General features: G+C 44.0%; 1 protein-coding gene across 1 annotated transcript; it reads right to left on the bottom strand.

The window, feature by feature from the left end:
- Window positions 1–8,214: 8,214 nt before the first annotated feature.
- Window positions 8,215–15,379, bottom strand: LOC309540671 (veficolin-1-like). Its single transcript, XM_082237725.1, has 8 exons — window positions 15,151–15,379; window positions 13,393–13,530; window positions 13,121–13,183; window positions 12,792–12,836; window positions 12,298–12,431; window positions 10,821–10,950; window positions 9,152–9,286; window positions 8,215–8,915 (listed from the first exon to the last, which is right to left on the bottom strand). Exons 1-8 carry the CDS (start codon window positions 15,254–15,256, stop codon window positions 8,665–8,667), a joined length of 1,002 nt encoding a protein of 333 aa, XP_082093851.1. The 5' UTR covers window positions 15,257–15,379; the 3' UTR covers window positions 8,215–8,664.
- Between the last annotated feature and the right edge of the window lie 1,122 nt (window positions 15,380–16,501).

The following is a 16,501-nucleotide window of genomic DNA, read 5'->3' as shown; positions in this document are numbered from 1 at the left end:
GTTAGTAAACTAAATCTGCCCTTGTTTTAGTTCTGGTCAGATTCCCTTGGGGGAATCCCTTGGGGGTGGGGGGAGGAAAATGTCCAGATTTTCTTTAAAAATTGAATATAGAGAAATGGTGGGAGAAGTAGGCCAACAGCTCAGTCTACAGTAGAGCATGAGAGCCAATGCAGTTCTGGGCTGCATCAATAGGAGTATAGCATCTAGATCAAGGGAAGTAATAGTGCCACTGTATTCTGCTCTGGTCAGACCTCACTTGGAGTACTGTGTCCAGTTCTGGGCACCACAGTTCAAGAAGGACACTGACAAACTGGAACGTGTCCAGAGGAGGGCAACCAAAATGGTCAAAGGTCTGGAAACGATGCCTTATGAGGAACGGCTAAGGGAGCTGGGCATGTTTAGCCTGGAGAAGAGGAGGTTAAGGGGTGATATGATATCCATATTCAAATATAAAAAAGGATGTCATATAGAGGAGGGAGAAAAGTTGTTTTCTGCTGCTCCAGAGAAGCGGACACGGAGCAATGGATCCAAACTACAAGAAAGAAGATTCCACCTAAACATTAGGAAGAACTTCCTGACAGTAAGTGCTGTTCGACAGTGGAATTTGCTGCCAAGGAGTGTGGTGGAGTCTCCTACTTTGGAGGTCTTTAAGCAGAGGCTTGACAACCATATGTCAGGAGTGCTCTGATGGTGTTTCCTGCTTGGCAGGGGGTTGGACTCGATGGCCCTTGTGGTCTCTTCCAACTCTATGATTCTTAATCTCAAGGTCATGGGTTTGAGCCCCACATTGGCCAAAGATTCCTGAATTGCAGGAGGCTGGACTAGATGACCCTGGGGGGGGTCCATTCCAACTCTATAATTCTATGATTCTAGGGAGATCATGGGACCAGATATTTTTCTCTAAATTAATGAGAACTGTGGTGATGGTGAATTGATAATCATGATTAAATTATCTACTGTTCACAACTTCCCAGGGCTGGTCAGAGCAGTGTAAAATGTCTTGTAAAAAACTATTAATCACTCACAAAGGGGCTGACTGGCCTATCTCATGTTAAAAAATCAGCAGCTAACATTTCTAACATTTGGTCATCTGCTAAAGAAACTAAAAGTATGAGAACTAGCTGCTGCCAGTTGTGTATAAACAGCTTTCTGATCGCATCGCAGCCTTGCTCCGTTACACCGGTTTATAACTGATAACATAGCAAAAAGTGCGACATGAAGCCACATCACTCAACCTTTTATAGGTGTGGGGTTGGCTAACTGATTATTTTGATACAGATAGTTGCGTGCTTTTGTACAACTGCATTTACAACATATAATTTCCACTAATTCAGCTGAGTTTCAAAGTGGTCCATTTTAACTGTGTACTATGTATTCCAGTCTTTAGTCCTTGTGAGGGGGATAATGCATCTGTCTGTAACAAAAGTATGTAGAGGCCATTGTTAATGACAGCATACCTTGTTCTTAGAGATGGTAAATCGGTTTCACAGTTATATTGATCCAACCTGCAGTAGCAGCTTCGAATTTGAAAGAGTTCTAGTCAAGCCATCACCCTGACATGCTAGTTATCTATATGCAGCATTTGTTTGCTTTTCTGGAGGGGCATTTCATTAAGTTAGTCCCCTCCTGCAGTCTGGAATGGCACATCCTAGAAAAAGGCCAACAGTCAGTGTCGCTTGTTTCTTGCTTTCACATTAAAGTGGGTTGAAAAGTATCTGTGGAACACATTTACTTGGAAGCGAGTCCCACTATGTACTATGTGTATAGGATTGGGGCCTGAGAGACATGAGAAGACACTGCTTAATTGAGAAGGCTGTTAACCACATTCTCCTTTTTCTGTTGTACCATCTCCAAGTTTGTGGCGGAAACGAGATCTTAACTGGGGAATTTCAGATTTACAGCTTGATCTTCCAAGCCACTGCGCTATGCTAACTGAATACTTATTCTCTGCTTTCCCTGGCATGTTTTATTATTTCATGTTGCTATAGGGAAGAGGAATAAGGGGCATTTTTTCCTGAACAAACAAGTTTCACTGTGGTTTTTTAAAAGCAATTTTTTAATTATAAAAACAGCAAGAGACAGCTTTGCATATGGGAAGATGCAAGTTCCTTTGGCATCTGCTTTGTGACCACGTTCATAGTGGAGAACTTCTGCCTGTGCTTCATTCACGGTGCGCGTTCTTGTAATCCTCCATATGGCTCAATATCCAACCAGATGGGACCAAGAAGGTTACAAACATCACAGTCAGTCCAATAGCTTGTTCCTGTACAAAGAAACAGAGGTGAATGTCGTCTGCAGGATTATGAATGTTGTAGAACATTCTAGGTTCTCCTCGGCTAATCACCATTTATAGTTCATGCAGGGAAGAAAGCAAGTGGGCTAAAGTTAATGTATGTGCTGTGTGATGAGTCTTTATTTTTGTACAGTGCAGTGAAGTCCTTATAGGATGGATGTTCGTTGTGGTTTTGAAAGACTCCTCAGTTGCCTGACTAGTCTGACTGCCAGGGCCCAAAATAATCTGCAGATAATTGAAAGGCCTCCTTCTGTTGGTTGGTATCTTTTTTAACAGTCAGGCATGCTGAGCCCACTTCAGCCCCTATAGCCTCTTCTGTGAAAGAGCCTGAAAACTCAATTGCATTAATAACCGCCAGGGCCTAAAAGAAATTGCTATACACCTAATTGTGTAGTTTTGAAAATGTATTGGGAGTCTTAGCAGGGTATAAATACTGCATACATGTGTGCTCTAGAGATGAGGAACTCTTTGGACTGGGCTTTTTTCTAGGTTTCATACCAAAAAAGGAAAACTTTGGAAAACTAAGTCAATCAGAGGGCTTGGGTTTTTATTTTAGTTATTACCCATTCCTCACCCCAAGGTCCCAGGGCAGGTTACAATTTAAAATTGAACTGCAAAAAATGCAACCACAAAAGATAACATCTAATAAAAAGTAACACAATTCATATGATTGCTTATATTATATTTAGATTTCCAGTGTTGGCCTCCCTTTACTAGCTCCCAGATGCACTCCTCCTTTTCATTCAGAAGCAGGAGCTTTTGAAGAACTACATCTCATAGTTCTCTCTAGTCTGTTCACAAGCACAATGGGGCAGGAAAACAAAATCCTCTGCTCTCCACTCACACACCTTTGATGCTGTCCCCACTTTAATAAGGGGAGGGGAAGAGGGACGGGCTAATAGGTGATAGAGATGGATGGGGTTGAGAACAAGAATTCTTCTTAAGACTAAGTCTTATAAAGTTTGCCTTAGTTTTGATGAACACCTGCAGTATGGGTATGTTTAGGGTGTGTGTGTATGAAGTCACACCACCGGAGAATCACAGCGCCTGCTGTAGCTGTGCTACTCATAACTGCTGTCTCCTGTGTTCCTTTTGCTGTGTTAGCAACACCGAAGTGACCTCCCCAAGGCACAAGCCTGGGCAGTGTGTATGGAGGTCCTGGGTTGCGCAGACCACAAGACCTCCCTCTTGGCCTTGCTGATGTGGTCCAAAGGAAAGCAGAGCTATACGTTTGGCACCAGCTTGGCTGCAGGAGATGCTAGAAGGAGGCATACAAGACGCCGTCCAACCGTCTTAAGGATTCCGCTCTGGATTGATGTAGGGCTTACTCCTTAGCCTTTTCTCCCAAAGAAGTCCCACAAGAGAGTTGGTTTATGTTTATGTATGTATGTGTGTACACACATACACACACCATGGTTTGGCTGAGATTGAACAGTGTACTGTACAACCTACTCTTACCAAATGTGTGGTCTTGCTGTGCCTGTTAATTTGTGTCGTTTAATTTTTCCTATGATGCAATGTACATAATTTTCCTCATTCAATATAAAGTGTTAGTTGGGCCCTCACTATTGCTAGTTATAAGCAAAGGCTGTAGTCAGCCCAGATGAGTATTGCTGAATGGTGCAGCCTTTAGATTACTTCTGAGCAAGGAGATAATCTTTTTGCAATGGCATACTGGCAGTAGCCTGACTTTCAAGTGACTTTGTCCTGAGAGCAGTAGCACAGGCCTGCCTGAGCCCAGTTAGAAATCATCTGAACTAGTTATATTCTGTTGTGCCTGTGGGACTGGCTGTGCATACTAACTCTTGTGTGTACTAAAAAATATGTAAAGCATATATTTTTGTTTGGTTCCTATAGAGGGTGGACATGATTTTCAATCACTGTGTTTACTCACAATTTAATTCAGTTGAGATCCATCTGATGAAAAAATGAAGAAAAAATTGCCCTTCCTTCAGAAACCACTCTTTTAATCATAAATTGTTACTGACATGATCAGGGCTGTTAATTTGGTGCCAAAAACTTAGTTTTTCAGCAAGAAAATCAATGTGCATGCCACAAAAATGAAAAACTCTGAATAATTAAAGCAACATGAAGAAAGGGGGACATGACTTGAGGCCACAAAAACTGGTAGAATTTATTTGTGGTTGCAAAAATTCTACACTGATCAATAAAGGCTGCAGATACTGCCTATGTATATTCAAATAAATATTTGATTTTCTTATAGGTTAAAGGCCTCTAAAAGCTGCTTCTCACTTTATTGTGCCATAAAAGGTATAGAGCTGTGAAATTTCTATTTCCTGGTACGTGTATCAGATCTGGAGAACAATGGCTCTGTGCAGGCATATTGCCAAAGTTCTTAACGCTCTTTAAGTTGGGAAGGATGAGGAAATGAATTGTATGATTTTTTAAAATGAGGCTGGATGTGGAAGAGTTGAGGGTGGGAGGAGATGGTCTCCATAAATAACACTTTGCCCATTATTATTAATTTGCTGGGGGGGGGGGAGTTCTACATGTGTCTCAAAGCACTGGTTTTTTGTTTTGTTTTGTTTTTTGCTATTAGGGTTTTTTGCATTGATTAAATGTGTTAAACAAAAGCTTAGCTTCTTTCCCCTAAAAGTGATTTGGAATACCTTCAAATCCACAAAGCAAACAACATGTGGAGAGTAATATAAAGTACGGTACACACACCTTTCGGCGCACGTGTACTCACGTCTCAAAAGTTTTCAGGTGTATGTAGAGACAGTTTAAAGCTATATGTATGTAATCTGTACTTTGCTGCAAGAAATATGAGTACTATGATGTTGTTCTGCCTACTGCAGGTAGGTGCTGGGGATCAAGGGGGTGCGATGCCAAGGGGTTAAGAGGACAAGAGCTGTGTGTGCCACATGGCTCCTAATCTAGCCTACCGCAATATCCCAGTGCCAGTGTTGGAGAAAGATCATAACTGCCATCCTGATAGCTTCTAGACATCTGATTTGTCCTTCGACTTAGGCTGCAAACTCTGGAGTCAGCCCTGGCTGCATGGAACGTGGACCCACCACACCTGCAGTAGGAGAGCCAACGCTTATGAAGACTTGAAATGAAGGTTGGCTTGTGGGAAAGCCCTACTTTGATACACGTCCATACTATAGTTAAAAGAGTTGACAGTAACATTCAAATGTGGCCTGTGGGACCAAGAGCCATTTTGAGCTGTTCCTGCACGTTATATGAAGCAAATGTGCCACAATCATGTTGCAAGGAATAGATGCACCAATAAACTCGTACTGTTGTGCTGCAACTTTGGGGAACAGAATTTGAGACAGTATATAGCGGGGAAGGTGTAATGGCCTATATTTCAGAAGGGTGGGGAGGAGCTGCTTTAGAGTCCCAGCAGCACTCAAGGCAGTCGAGAAACTATTAGGCTAGCTGCTTGAGGGCCAAATGACGCAGTCTGTTCAAAGCGTTACTTAAACACTTGGTTAGAACCCGCTGCCACTTTTAACGAAGAAGCAGGCAAGTGTGAATGTGTGGCATTCAGCTCAGGAGCCTTAAATCCTGTGCCATTTTCGTGCCTGATATCACAGTGCAAATCGTGGGGAATTTATTCACTGGAAGAAAAGACAAGGGAGGAGGAAAAAAGGGAATTCCCTAGGCTGCCCCCCCCCCTTACAGACTTTCCTTTCAGAAACCAAAATCAAGGCTTCAGGTTTGTGGCTGGATAAAGTGTGTAGTTGGCAATTCAGGGGACACCTTAACCATTCTCACCTTCTGAAATCTGAACGTGACATCTAAGCACACGACAATACAATGTATCTGCTGCCCTACCCTAATTTCCTGGTGGTCCAGAGACACCAAAAAAGGGATACTTACCATTGGCGTTATGATCTCCTTAGGTGGCTTCTCAGTGATATTTGCTCGAGGAACAATCTGATTCCTCATTGTTGCATTCAGGAATCTGAACGTCTTATGGAAACGCAGCATTTTCCTTTCGCTTTTGAGCTCCCCAAAGCTGTTGCTGAAATGGCGCTTTCTGCCCTTTGGTAGGGAGTGTCTACAGGCTCGGGCTCTCGAGCTGGGAAGTTGCAGCTGTCGGTGTCACAAGTGCACGCTCGCTCGTCCAAAGGCAGCTGAAGGTTTCCAAGAGGTCGGAGAGGAAAACAAGTGGCTCCGTTCCTGCCAGACTAATTTAGCACCGCTTTCTTGGCTCCGATTGGCTGCTGGGATAGCAGCAACTGCACAATATATCACAAGATATCCCTGGGATAGGAAGCAACTGCACAAAGGTGCCTCGATAGCAGGAAATATCAGGGCTTCTAACTGAATCTCTCTAAACAGTTTCTACTAAACTGTGTAAAATGTTTTTGAAGAACCCAGTGCAAAAATTAAAATAGATTTATCTTTAAAAGTGTGACTTGCTTGACCGAATTCTAGAAGGAAGTTTAAAGAAAATGTACCACCAATTATGGGAGTAATGTGGCAAACAGGCTTGGAGCAGAGCCGATTTTTGGCTGGAAAAGCTTCTTGCACTGCGGTCCTGATTCAAACTTTTCCTTTGTTAAAAGACGTGTCAGGTCCTAACAGTGTACTTAATGTGATCCGGCCTTTGGCCTCAGACAGCTCAGCCTGCACATCCCCACAAGACCAGCTCGCTTTCACCCCCAGAAGCAGGTCATTGTTTGGGTGAGGCACGTGTTACAATAACGTGATCCTGGTATGCTGCCAGCCCCCCAACCTTACTCTAGTAAATGCCCCAAAAATCCCTTGCCCTCCATGTTTAGAATTTGGAAAATGCTTGAGGTGTAATCTAAGGGTAAAGATGCACCCTTTTCCTTTGCTGCACTGCTTCTCCCTGTTTCATATCACAATGCTTTCCCAGTTGTTCTCTGTCTCTTTGAACCAGCGTGTCCAGGAGCAGGAGTTGTATAAACATAAAGAAAGAAAGTGTGCGAAGCCAAAGTCCAAAGAGGCCCAAATAGGGGATACTGTTTAACTCTCTACATCTCTCTCTCTTTCCCTCTCTCCATGTACGGGTGAAAACTGCCAAGAAGAGCATAAAATATATTGCAAGTCTCTCACCCACTGTTTTGGACTAAAACTCCCATCAGCCCTGCTAGCATGATAAAGTGGATTACTCAGGCAGTGGCAATCGCAAATGAATGGATTCCGCAGTATCTCCTGTCAGCGTAGCTGTTTGTTTATAGGAACAGCAAGTGCTTTTCTTCTTAAAAAATGTTTAGGGGTACTCTCATTTTCCTACTCATATTGAAATACTGCCCCTCAATGAGGCCAAACTTAAATTCACAAAATGTTTAGGGGTATGCGTCCCCCCAGAAAAAGAAGCACAAGGAACAGTTATCTGAATGTAATAGCTCCTTTATGTCATTTTCTAGCTTTGATGTCCATCTGATGCGTGTGGCCCGTAAAAGAATGAAATATGTTGTGTATGTACTTTCCCAATAGCAAAATATTCTAACTGGAATCCTGAGAAATACTGCAATAAAAATTAAGCCTCAAGAGAAGACAGGAGGTTGGTAGGTATTTAGCAACCCAAATGTGCTTTAAAAAATGTATAAATGAATATTCTAGAAAGGCCCTCGTGATTATAATCTCCAGTGCAATGTCAGAGTGATTGTAGAGCTACAGGGGGGAAAGAAACCTGGCTGCAAACTGTAAGTAAAAGGCACAAGGCAGTATGAACTGATCAATTAGGAACTCTGCATTGTTCTAGTTTTTATTTGCAAATGTGCTGTTTGCTACAACTTTTGGTTCCTTCGTATCTCCCCAACCCCACTCCATTTATCAATGTGCACCGACAAAACTCTGTATAAAACCATTTTTGATATGACTGTACATATGAAAATGCATCATTTTGTGATGTGTTGCTTTACCAATGTGCATTGATGAAGCACCCAAGCGACAATAACGAAACAAAACATGGGAACTCTGTTCATCCTCATGCCACAGACTAGGAATTTATAAAAATAATGAGAACATTTCACATCATTTTTAAAAAGCGTTTGAATCAGCATGTAAACTTCTTGTGTGGTGTTCAACACCCACCAGCGCTGCAGTTCAACATAAGGCTGTTGCTTTATGTGGGGACGTTGTGGGTGTTTCAAAGCAAGGAGCCAGCCACAATTTGTCCATTCGAAATGTTCACTGTGGGATCCTTTCTACCATTCATACAAGGGGAATGAAAGGCGGCCTTTTGCAAGTGACCACCAGGGGCTTCATCAGACTGGCCTCTTCCTGTTCAGGCCACTGCAGTGTCCTGTGCCCCAAGGAGGGCCTCTGTGTGTGTTGTATTTTAAAAGCAGATGATTCCACATTCAGAGATTGCCCTGCCAGGCATGGAATGCAGAAGCAAGTTCCTGAACAGGTGGACACTTCACCTATTGAGGTCTAAATTTCATGTCTGCATATTTGTAAGAATAATGATGCCCCCGCCCAGAAGACCAGTTGATGCCGTTAGCATAAGAAGAATGTTCGCCTTTGAGGTACAGGCCATTCAGGTTGGAAGAGTGGCAGACACTGTACCACCAGCCCCCCTTGTAAACCACAGCGCAGCTGCCTTTTTCGTTGGTATCGTTGTCCTTGTCTCGGGTGGAGAAGGCCATTCCCCTGTGTCCTGAGAAAGAATCTCCTGAAAGAGAAGAGCAGGGGAAACATCGAATTCACCTCTTTCACATTAACTGTGTGTGCTAAGGCAGTGGAAAAAGGCAGGTGCACTGCTAGGTCACATATATAAGTGCCAGAGGAGACGCTCTGCAGGCGGAAGGTCCTCCTAGATTCAATTCCTGGACCTTCAAAAATGCAGTATTTGTGTTTTTAGGTTACTTTGAAGCAGATGCCTCAAAGGGAATTCTTTGTATAACTCACCCATGTTGCCATCTAAATAGGAGCCCACTTCCAGAGTGTAGTTGTCCCTCTCACTCAAGACTTTGAAGCTGGTATATGTAGCATAAGTTCTAGTGTCATTGAAGTCCTTCACGTCAATTCGCAATTGTTGTACTCCTAACCCCCAAGAGAATGGAAGAGATCTGAGAGTAAGCACTGGTTTGTTTTTTTGTTTGTTTTTATAGTGTTTTATAAACAAGAATAACGTTATACAAATAAGTATACCAAGTTTTCTTATGTCATTTGTATATCACAAAAATAGCATAATAAATGTGGGAAAATATCTACGACATATGTTTCATTATTAGTGGTCAATGTATAAGTTCTTGGTTTATGAATTGGTTTAAATAATTAGGGAGGAGGAGGAGGAGGAGGAGGAGGAGGAGAAGGAGAAGAAGAAGAAGAAGAAGAAGAAGAAGAAGAAGAAGAAGAAGAAGAAGAAGAAAGGGGGGGAAGAGGAGTGGTGAGTGGGATGGGATGGGGTTGGGTCGGGTGGTTATGCTTCTATTATTCTACTTAGTGTGTGAGAGAGGTTGTGTCATTGTTGACAAGAGAAAGCCTTTAACATGTTTACAGCTACAATGAAGGCCAGCAGCTTTTGCTCTAGGCTGTGGCAGCTGGCGGGGTGGAAGGCAGAGCCATAGTTCTGGTTTTGTAAGGACACTTAAGCAAAGCAGTACAATTACTTAGCTACTGAACAGATGTGGCTGTCCCAAGAATGGAAATTTCACAAGCATGGGGAGCCAGCTTCAGGCATAGAAGTGATCATGCACTACTGCAATGAAACAATTCCCAACACCCTTTCACAGAAGCAAACTGTTGACGAGGTTCAGAAAAAAGTAACAAGCAGGGCTTTGTGAATCAACACAAGAAACTTCAACCTGCCCTGTAGGAAACTGGCAACCAATGTGTTTCTCTTAGGAAAGGAGTAACATGCTGCCAGTAACCCGCTCTTGTGAAAAGTCTGGCCACTGCATTCTACACTAGATACAAGGGGAGCCCCACATAAAACATAATGCAGTAGTCAAGTCTTGAGGTTACCAATGCATGGGCTACCATAGTCAGGCTATCCCAGTCTAGGAATGGTCACAGCTGGTAGAAGGCCACACGAATCACTTCACCATCTAGATCAAAGATGGATGGAGGAGTACCCCTCCAGCTGAAAATCTGCTCCTTCAGAACAGGCAGTTGACCTACCACCTGGACACAGGAACCACTCACCTGCAAGACCTCAGACTTTGCAGGATTCAAGCTCAATTTACTGACCCTCATCCAGTCAAGCATTGTATCCAGTCACATGTCCAGGGATTGCACAGTCTGTCCTGACTCGGATGTAATGAAGCTGGGTATCATCAGTGTATGACACCTTGCTCCGAAACTCCCAGTGATTAGCTTAATATAGATGTTGAATAGCATTGGGAATAAAATAGTGCCCGGTGGGATTCCACAGCGTACACACCAAGAGCACTCTTTCAATGATATGCTCCAGACAGGACCCTGCAGCTATTTATCCCAACGTAAAAACTTCACAGATGCGACTCTGGAGGAGCTTTCAATAACTGATTCCACACCTTTCTCCATTATTCATTTAAAATCCCCAAGCTTTCCAGTGATGCTCCAGCATCAGACAGAAGAGGAAACGTTGGTTTACCAGAGCTTGTAAGAAGATGGATTTTATCATTGCCCAACCAGAACTCTGATGCATGGCTCCCAAACCCTTTCTTGTAGGACTCCCAGTTACGGTAGAAATCCTCCGACCCATCCTGTCGCCTCTGGAAGACCTGGGGGCAAAGGGAGGTGATATGTCAGTGTCCCAGCTGAAAGACAAGTCCGTTTCCTATTCCCTACAAGTGCTAGGTGCAGAGGCTAAGATGGAGGGGGCCCACCATTTGCTGTGTGTGCATGAAGTCACACACGTGACACGCAATGTGCGCAACGTCACATATCGCCGGGAGGAAGCCGAGCAGAGCCCGGCATGGGGCAGCCAGCTACAATGGCCAGCCACTCCTCCTCACATGTGCTCAGGAGGAGGCCGACACTAGGCTCTGCGCTCTGCCTCCTTTAACATGGAGGGGCCCACCCCCATCCTAGCAAATATTAAGGGGGCCAAAGACACCTCAGCCCCATAGAGTTGGTGCACCTGGCTGGCTGGGCTCTTTTAGGCACACTGATTGGTTTCAGAACAGGCCCCACAATATAAAGAGGTATCCCTACTGACCCTTCCTCAGTCTAACATATCTCAACAGGGTGATAAATTAGGGAATGAGGACAATAACCTCATAAAAAAATGAAAATAAATTCTCGCAAGGGCATCAGCAGGGTTTCCACACCATACCTCCTCTACAAAGCACAACAGTGGTACCTCGGGTTAAGTACTTAATTCGTTCTGGAGGTCCGTTCTTAACCTGAAACTCTTCTTAACCTGAAGCACCACTTTAGCTAGTGGGGCCTCTCACTGCTGCCTCACTGCCGGAGCACAATTTCTGTTCTCATCCTGAAGCAAAGTTTTAACCCGAGGTATTATTTCTGGGTTAGCGGAGTCTGTAACCTGAAGCGTTTGCAAGCCGAGGTACCACTGTATAACGTAAATAAAAAACATGGTAAGGGGTAGACTTGTACATGTTCCTTCCTCTGTTGATTCAGATTAATAGTTTTGCATTCAGCTTACACCACATGTCCTTTCAGAAAGCACAGGACAAGCGGAAAACCTTTCGGACCCATGTTTTTTAAGCAAAGGATTGTGGAAGTGTGGAGAAGCCACTAGCAAACCCTCCTCCATTCCCCTACATAAGCTGTTCCCCCACAGAACGCCCTTGGACAACACCTCGCCTGAGCTTTGCAGAAGCCAGCAAACAAGGGAAGGCAGCTCCTCCTGCTGCTTCCTCTCTCTAGTCTACTGTTTATGAGCATGCATGAGCAGAAAGCATGTGGGGCTGCCTTTGCTTTGCTTCGCACCCTGGGCCAAGTCTCTCTTGCTCAGTGAAGGAGATGTCTCTGGAGGAAGGAGTTGCCCAAGTGCCTTCCTGGCAGGGGATTCCACTTCTTGAAAAGTGTGCATCATATTGCCTGACACCCTTTTAATAAGTCATAAACAGATGGCTCTTCCTTCTCCATGGGGTACAGCTCACCAGCCAGCCTCCTCCATCCGTCTCCATGTCACAGAAGACCACCATTGCTTTCCCTGTGGCAGGATAGATGGTGTACCAGCCACTCAGGGTCTCTCCACGTTCCAGAAGTTCTTTGCAGTCTTTGGCTCCAGCCTCTAGGAGAAATATCAGGGAGGAAAATGCAAAACAGTTCACCTATTTTCCGTTCTGGAAGTATGTGTGTGATGAGAGCAACATGGTCCTCTACTGTCTTTATCATGTTTGGTTTTGCACAGAAATCAAGAAGATTCTGGGAATACGGAGAAGTTTAATTTGAACTTCTACCATGGGGTTATTATTTTTTATTAACCAGAGAATTATAATTTCTCATGGGTTAAGTTCACCCTTCCCTGTATTATTCTCATAATCTGTGTTCACAGCCATCTTGCATTAGATTGGTAAGGACCGTGAGTTGAACCAAACAAACACAGCTGTACTAGCAAGAGGATGATTAAGATGATGATGATAAGACATACCTTGCGGCTTACAACCAGCAGAAGTGTCCAAACTGCAGTCTTCTCCTGCAGGAAAAGAAAAACAACGTCTGGTGAGGTGAACAAGCTAATAAGAAAGGTGAGAGTGAGAGCAGTTCCAGATTCCATGCTTTTATTTAAGTTTATATTCCTTTTCCTCCAGCGGAGTAGCAGAGGCAAAGGGGGTCACCTTGTTAGAACTGGGGTCTGTTTCTGCTCAGGCACAATGCACAGTGCAGTGTTCACCTGGATCAGCTTTCACCTGTGAATAATCCAAGCTCTTGCATTGCCACACCCCTCCCCTCACAGTGGAGTTATAGATGTAATATTACCTTTGTCTCCTTTGTCTCCCTTGGGTCCAGCTTTCCCAGGCATCCCAGCAACACCTTTCTCACCTGAGAAGGAACAGGTGAGAGATGAAGCCTTTGGAAACAATCAAAACATCTCTAGAAACAATCTTTCCAGCCCCTCTCCTAGACATGGTGTTTGCAATTGCAGAGCATAGCAGCGAGCCTCTTCTCCACAGTGATGAGGCCGAATTAGAGCAAATGATCTCCAGATCTGTCTGGCACAAACTCTGGAGGAGAGATTGGGATCTTCTTACCTGGAGGACCCTGAGGGCCTGGGTCACCCTTAGGCCCAAGTGATCCGCTTTTTCCGGGCACACCTGGTATTCCTGGTATCCCTGGCTGGCCCTGGAAAAAGATCCCACCTGGTCTACAATGTGATAGGCCCTTCAGCTCTGAAAGAGGAAACGTGAGACAGTGTATAAACCTGTGTGAGACAAGACATGTTCCCTGGCATGGGCATATTAAAGAAAGAAAGAACTGGAGTGCCAAGCGTCTTATGTGGTGCAGCAGATCGGACTGCATTTACATGAGGGGAAGGCAGGTTCATATCCTGAGGCACCATCTTCTCATCTTTACCAACCATACAGAACAGCTGTTGTGAGGATTTTTGAGAAAGGAAAATTACTTTCCTGAGCTGTTGGAAGTGGTTAGGGTTGTTAAAGCAACCATGGAAACCTTTTCTCCTTTATATATATATCTCCATATATCTTAATTTAAATGTGGGCCAATTTAAGAATCCCTGTTGAGTATTTCAGAAAGGACATTGTTAATCCCTGGCTTTCTAATGGATATGTGGATGTCTTTGCAGATTCAAGCACAGCCCCACTTGTTTACCTTTTCAAAGGTATACTTAAAATATCTCGGGTAAATATCTTAAAGCTATCATGTATGAAATCAACCATTTAACTACAGTTTAAAAGGAAAGAAAAAGAAATCTGGGCTATCTTATCTTGAAGAGTTTTCTGAAAGACCTGAAGCTAGGTTTTTATGGAATTCAAGACCAATTAGGCACCTGCCTCTTCCACTCTGGCCTCATTCATGAAATTACCGTATTTTTTGCTCTATAAGTCTCACTTTTTCCCTCCTAAAAAGTAAGGGGAAATGTGTGTGCGTCTTATGGAGCGAATGCAGGCTGTGCAGCTATCCCAGAAGCCAGAACAAGAGGGATCGCTGCTTTCGCTGCGCAGCGATCCCTCTTGCTGTTCTGGCTTCTGAGATTCAGAATATTTTTTTTCTTGTTTTCCTCCTCCAAAAACTAGGTCCATCTTATGGTCTGATGCGTCTTATAGAGCAAAAAATATGGTAGTTGTGGCCTGATTGGGAATATCTTGACAAATCTGAACATTTAAAGGGAACAGTGACAGGAAGTTGAAGAAAATGCTATTTGCAGCCAGAAGACAGAGACACATAGAGTGACTAGATGCTGCTTCTTTTTGAGGAACGCCCTTTGTTTCAAAGATCACAACTCAATTTACCAAATCACTTCTCTCTCCAGCCTTCAAAGCCCTCCTCAAGAGTCTCACTCTCCCAGCCCCTCCACTGCTTGTAGATTAAACATTATCACATCCCTGTGACTAAAATGTAAGCCCCTGAGTTATACTTTCACATACCCAAACAATTAACTGAGGAAACAGTGCTGGCCTTGACATGTGCCACACAATGGTCTGATGAGATGCAAAAAATTGGCTCCTTTGCCCTTAATAATTGCACAGAAGAACAAACTTAGGCCCAGCTTTACTCATTATAACCCTTCTGCACAACTATTTGAATTTCTATAGGTGTACAATTAACATTTCCTGGACAGCTTACAATAAAAAAATTAAAAATGCAATATAAAATAGTAATTAAACAAGCAAAAAAAATGTCCTTACATCATGGTAACAAAAACAATCTGCAGTCCAGATTAAAATATTTAATAGACTGGATGAATAAAAGGCACCGGCTGTCCCACTGCCTTTTATACTTGTCCAGAAACAAAGATCACCTCCCACCTCATCCCATTTTGCACTCACGCTCACAGCAGCTGGTTTCTGCCTCCTGTCCAAAGCTTCCCCTCTCCTCCACAGACACAACTACCAAGAGAGTCAGAGCCAGGCGGAAACCAGTCAAGGCTGTCATCTTTCCTTGCAGAACTTTCTTGGCCGCTCCTCTGGGTGAAACAGAGGCAAGTGGCGGTGGAGGGGCTTATATGTATGGCAATCCCAAACAGTTGTGTAAACAGGAATGAGGAAATTCTTGCCTTGGGAAAGGGCTTTGCCGAACCCCATTATTGTGCAATACTTGCTTTCACAAGAGTCAGCATAGTTCGTGATATTTAAGATTATACATTTCTAGACAAATGGCTGGAAACCCCTCGATTGCACAATACCCACCCCCTACTCTGCCCTGATCAGGAAATGTTTATTTGTACTGAATAATATGTTCTTTGGAACCATAATCCCGTCACTGTCTTGTTTAGCGTGAGGCTTGGTCTTGATTTCCTTACTACAGTACATTCATAGAAGTGTCTCCTCCTTCTGTCCATCTATTTACCGTATTTTTCGCTCTATAAGGCACACTTTTTCCCTCCTAAAAAGTAAGGGGAAACGTGTGTGCATCTTATGGAGCGAATGCAGGCTGCGCAGCTATCCCAGAAGCCAGAACAGCGAGAGGGATTGCTGTGCGGCGCTCCTTCTTGCTGTTCTAGCTTTTGGGATAGCCCCTCAGTCCCTTCCCTCACCTCCCGGAAAAGCCCCCAAGAGCCCCGTTCCCTTTAAAGAGCCACGCGGAGCGTGTGTGCGGCTCTTGGGGGCTTTTCCCCGAGGAGGGAGAAGGGCAACCCGTCAGTGACAGGATGCCCTTTTCCCTCCTCGGGGAAAAGCCTGCAAGCTCGTGAAAGGGAGCACTGAGCAGAACCTGGGATGAATATAGGCTCTGCTCACCGCTCCCTTTAAAGAATATTTTTTATCTTGCATTCCCCCTCTAAAAACTAGGTGTGTCTTATGGTCAGGTGTGTCTTATGGAGCAAAAAATACGGCAATTCCTTTTTTGAATGACTGTGTAGTGTTGAATGGCCATTCTGGCTGATACTCTGTGCTTCTTCCATACCTATGATACTGTGGTGGCTGGGTTTGGAATGTATAAACGCAAGCTTACCAAACCAGTTTCTTTGTCTAGGCAATGGCTTTGGCTGGCTAGTTAAGCACCACATAACCAAAGAAGTTGCTTTGTGCAAAAGGACAAATGGGAGGACCTCCCCCTTCTCACCTAGATGCCAGGTAGGAGAACAATAGCCAGAGTTGTGTGTGAGGAAGGTGGGAGCAGACTGGAAGATGGACACACAGGCATGCTTGATCTGTGCTGGACTCAAGGCTGTGATTAATG

Source organism: Podarcis vaucheri (genome assembly GCF_965113315.1).
Source record: "Podarcis vaucheri genome assembly, chromosome: 1".
Taxonomy (NCBI): Eukaryota; Metazoa; Chordata; class Lepidosauria; order Squamata; family Lacertidae; genus Podarcis; species Podarcis vaucheri.
The sequence above is the reverse complement of the archived record's forward strand: the minus strand, read 5'-3'. Positions and strand labels throughout refer to the sequence as shown.

Bases quoted from the DNA above. Each gene is read 5' to 3' on its own strand.
- LOC309540671 (XM_082237725.1), bottom strand. From the start codon at position 15,256: ATGACAGCCTTGACTGGTTTCCGCCTGGCTCTGACTCTCTTGGTAGTT. The intron at 12,432-12,791 runs GTATGTCTTATC...TATTTCTCCTAG, and splicing joins TGCTGGTTGTAAGCCGCAAG to AGGCTGGAGCCAAAGACTGC. The intron at 8,916-9,151 runs GTGAGTTATACA...CTTCTCTTTCAG, and splicing joins CTATTTAGATGGCAACATGG to GAGATTCTTTCTCAGGACAC.